The sequence below is a fragment of the Oratosquilla oratoria genome, chromosome 8 (genome assembly GCF_046742065.1).
Source record: "Oratosquilla oratoria isolate Oo_2021 chromosome 8, ASM4674206v1, whole genome shotgun sequence".
NCBI classification, from domain to species: Eukaryota; Metazoa; Arthropoda; class Malacostraca; order Stomatopoda; family Squillidae; genus Oratosquilla; species Oratosquilla oratoria.
Window position 1 is genome coordinate 28,317,706 of NC_134784.1, and position 5,000 is coordinate 28,322,705.

Here is a 5,000-nt window from a genome sequence, read left to right on the forward strand (position 1 = left end):
GAACTTTTTCAGCACGCGTTGCATGTAAACAAATAAAGGATTCCAGTAATGGAACAGAAAATGATTAACTCAAAAGCCGGTCAATGTGATAAACAATGTATAAGATTCAAATGGTATATTGAGTGAATTTCATTGAGGAAATGAATAATGAAAACCCGGACAGGAAAATAATTATCAGTTTGCTCAGCGTGAGTGTGCGTGTGCGTGCGCGTCTTGGTGTCTTAGCTAATGCACGCTTTATTGTGGCTTACAAATGATACTTGTGACCAACACCAATTACGTGACACACCAGGAGACGCTCTATGCCTACTCTGCCTGATGTATAGTTACACATATGTTTATAGACTACATAGCTTTGGTAGTCTATAAAAACTAACATAAGATAATTGGGGTGGAGGGTTTCTGTCTAGAAGACTGACCTATTGGTACCCTGGGGCACCTACCACAACCATCACTGACAGCAACACCAACAATACCACTACCATCATCAACACCAACAAAAACACCAACAACACTGTCAGCACCACCAACAACAAAACCACTACCAACATTACCAATAACAACAACAACAACAACAACGCTACCACCAACAACAAGAAAAACAGCAACAACAACTCCTTCAGTCACTTACAACTACAGATTCCCCTTCCTCACTCAGAACCTCCGTCTACCCCTGGTGAGTTACCCAACTTCGCTTTCTCTCCTTCTGCAGGATCGCGGTGAGGGCCACGTTGATGGTGGTGCCTCTGTTTGGCCTCCAGTACATCGTGACCATCTACCGGCCTCGAGAGCCGACCTGTTCCCTCATGAACCTCTACCAGATCGTCAACAACGCCATCGAGGGCAGTACAGGCGCCGTCGTCGCCTTCATCTTCTGCTATACCAACGGCGAGGTGAGTGACGTCATGAGGTTACGCGTCATCGTTTCCGTGAGTGACGTCATAAGGATAACACGTCATCATTTCATCGTTTCCGTGAGTGACGTCATAAGGTTAACACTTTATCATTTCATCGTTTCCATGAGTGATGTCATAAGGTTAACACGTTATCATTTCATCGTTTCCATGATTGACGTCATAAGGTTACACACGTCATCGTTTCCGTGAGTAACGTTATAAGGTTAACACGTCATCATTTCATCATTTCCGTGAGTGACGCCATAAGGTTAACACGTTATCGTTTCAGACTTTCCGTGACGTCATCGCTTCCATGAGTGACATTATAAGATTAACACGTCATCGTTTCTTTGAGTGACGTCATAAGGTTAATACGTCATCAATTTCGTGAGTGACGTCATAAGGTTAATATGTCATCAATTTCGTGAGAGACGTCATAAGGTTAACACGTCACTGTTTCCGTGAGAGACGTCATCATTTTGGTGACGTCATTATGTTAATACGTAATTGTTTCCGAGAATGACGTCATAAGGTTGCACGTCACTGTTACCTTGACGTCACTAAGGTTACACGTCACCGTTTCCATGAGTGACGTCATCAACTTACTAAGTCATAATTTCTGTTAGTGACGTCGTACAAAATGATACAGCGACGAAGTTTATGAATTCTGTTTTTGTAAACATAACATTTTATTCGGGCTCGTTTCACACGCATCGACTTTTCGCCGTGCGCCCTCTACGACACGACGTCGTATTCTCAAATAACAATGAGTGGCTATGGACGCTTCCACACGTGGTCGTCGTTGTTACGTGTGAAAGCCTCCATAGACATCCATGGTTATATGAGAGCACGACGTCGTGTCGTGGACGGTGCACGGCAAAAAGTCGATACGTGCGAAACAAGCCCCAGCTGATGAAAATCGTTCGACGACCGCAAGTGGATTTGTTCAATGCGTTACTGTCTTGAAGGGATTAGAAGATTTAAAAATCGTAAGAATTTACTTCAAAACATCATCGAATCAAATAGCAGCATAAAACTCGTACAAAATTGTAACGTTGTGTGTGTGTGTGTGTGTGTGTGTGTGTGTGTGTGTGTGTGTGTGTGTGTGTGTGTGTGTGTGTGTGTGTGTGTGTGTGTGTGTACATGTGTATGTGTATGTATGTATGTGTTTGTGTCTGTGTGTGTGTGTGTGTGTGTGTGTGTGTGTGTGTGTGTGTGTGTGTGTGTGTGTGTGTGTGTGTGTGTGTGTGTGTGTGTGTGTGTGTATATGTATGTGTATGTGTGCGTATGTGTACTTGTGCGTGTGTTTATATGCACATACTGTATGTACGCATATCCATATTCTTACAGCGAATCCTATTCAGTGTTGTGGTGGGAGTACGTATCTCTACATATCAGACAGTGTTTGTTTGTTTGTTTGTTTGTTTGTTTGTTTGTTTGTTTGTTTGTTTGTTTGTTTGTTTGTTTGTTTGTTTGTTTGTTTGTTTGTTTTGTTAGTTTTTTTTTTTTTTTTTTTTTTCGTCGGTCACGATGGCCCTGTCCTCTAGATATTCTCTCCACCTGTCTTACACAATTCTTATACAATTTAGTGATCCTTCAAGTAAGGAACAGTAATCTGAAATTCAAGGATTCTTTTTTTATACACTTCTTTATAAATTGGTACTACATTACCTCTCTTCCAATCTGGAAGCACTATCAACTCTTCTTATGAACACAGTCAAGCTGTGAATCTTTCCGCCAGCTCTTATTTGTATCCCTGAAGTATCTAGACAACGGGGCTATCCATACACCTCTGTGTGTGTGTGTGTGTGTGTGTGTGTGTGTGTGTGTGTGTGTGTGTGTGTGTGTGTGTGTGTGTGTGTGTGTGTGTGTGTGTGTGTGTGTGTGTGTGTGTGTGTGTGTGTGTGTGTGTGTGTGTGTGTGTGTGTGTGTGTGTGTGTGTGTGTGTGTGTGTGTGCGCCCGCGTGTGTGTGTATGTGTGTGAATGATCGCGTATAAAAAACGTTTCAATGGATGCAGAGTTGATGCAGACAAACGTTCTCAGGGGACAGATTTTCGACCATGAGAAGACTAACGATTGGAGGGCAAAATGTGTAAACGCACATACTCACACATTAACCCTTTCGACTTAGTAACGTATTTTACATAACAACACAATAAGGGGCTTAGGGTCGACTAGGGTCGACCATAAAACTCTTTTTAAGCTTAAGCTTCATTTACATGGGGCAAGTCAAATGTGCAAGTTACTTGCTACAAGTTACCGTGTGTAAACATCAGCTTGACAAATAAAATTGGGGAGGTTGCCCATTTATTTCGTCAAGCAAATGTTTGCACATGGAAGTAACTTGTAGCAAGTAACTTGCACACTTGACTTGTCCCTCAACTTGCCCCGTGTGAACTAGGCTATATTCCTTCAGGCAAGATTAACCTTATTTCTTCCTAGCAAGATGTTAAGCCAGGAGTTTCCTTGTTATACTCACTTCTTCTTAGCAAGAACTTAGGCGAGTAGTTTCCCTGTTAAAATTTTCCTAGCAAGACCTTAAGCGAGTAGTTTCTCTGTTAACGTTTTCCTAGCAAAACCTTAAGTGAGTAGTTTCCCTGTTAACTTTTCCTAGCAAGACCTTAAGCGAGTAGTTTCCCTGTTAATTTTTTCCTAGCGAGACCTTAGGTGAGTAGTTTCCCTGTTAACTTTTTCCTAGCAAGACCTTAAGCGAGTACTTTCCCTGTTAACTTTTTCTAGCAAGACCTTAAGCGAGTAGTTTCCCTGTTAACTTTTTCCTAACAAGACCTTAACTGAGTAGTTTCCCTGTTAACTTTTCCTAACAAGACCTTAAGCGAGTAGTTTCCCTGTTCACTTTTTCCTACCAAGACTTTAAGCGAGTAGTTTCCCTGTTAACTTTTTCCTAACAAGACATTAAGCAAGTAGTTTTCCTGTTAACTTTTTCCTAACAGGACCTTAAGCGAGTAGTTTCCTTGTTAACTTTTCCTAGCAAGACCTTAAGTGAGTAGTTTCCCTGTTAACGTTTTCCTAGCAAGACCTTAAGTGAGTAGTTTCCCTGTTAACTTTTCCTAACAAGACCTTAAGCGAGTAGTTTCCCTGTTAACTTTCTCCTAGCAAGGCCTTAAGCGAGTAGTTTCCCTGTTAACTTTTTCCAAGCAAGACCTTAAGCGAAGAGTTTCCCTGTTAACTTTTTCCTAGCGAGACCTTAGGTGAGTAGTTTCCCTGTTTACTTTTTCCTAATAAGACCTTAAGTGAGTAGTTTCCCTTTTAACTTTTTCCTAGCGAGACCTTAAGTGAGTAGTTTCCCTTTTAACTTTTTCCTAGCGAGACCTTAAGTGAGTAGTTTCCTTGTCTTTTTCCAAGCAGGACCTTAAGCGAGTACTTTCCCTGTTAACTCTTTCTAGCAAGACATCTAATTAAGTGAGACTGGACATACAGAGGCTGAACACAATTAACCTCAAACAAAGTATGCAGAAGAACTCTTAACCTGCTGGTCACAGATTAAATAAATGAAAGATTAAGTTACGGTTTTATGCTTTCCACACTTTAAATTAACCTAATTGATAATAGAATTCAGTAGCACTATTTATGTATACAATAAATTGAGCAAATCCCTTTGGTGATAGGTAATTTTGAATATGTTTACAAAAACAGAATATGCATGACACATGAGAATTGCTGAAAAGAATATTGATAACACATTAGAATTATATATATATATATATATATATATATATATATATATGTATATATATATACTACATATATACATATATAAATATATATATATATATATATATATACATATATATACATATATATATATATATATATATATATATATGTTGCAACAAGTGAAGGAGTGACCTCAAATCCTGCTGTGCAAGGTTGCGCTCGTTACAAGCCTGAGGGACTGGGGACGACGTCTGGCTTCACCCGATAAGCCGGGCCTTGGATGCGACGCCAATGACATGGCTAAGGAGCCGAGGGGCCTACGCCACAAGGCGCTGAGTAGCTGCGGCCGGAGCCGTCACCTCTGCCCTGTTATGCGCTTTGGGGATTGTTGGGGGTGGGGAGGGTCAGGTGACTAAAAATCATTGCTG

At 40.8% G+C, this 5,000-nt stretch overlaps 1 protein-coding gene across 2 annotated transcripts in view; it reads left to right on the forward strand.

The window, feature by feature from the left end:
• Window positions 1–5,000, forward strand: part of LOC143027658 (uncharacterized) — a 459,544-nt gene that overhangs the window by 439,001 nt on the left and 15,543 nt on the right. For both annotated transcript variants that reach the window (XM_076189066.1, XM_076189067.1), the window contains exon 11: window positions 713–893. In XM_076189066.1, coding sequence (XP_076045181.1) covers window positions 713–893 — 181 coding nt within the window. The remainder of the gene's footprint in view (window positions 1–712; window positions 894–5,000) is intronic.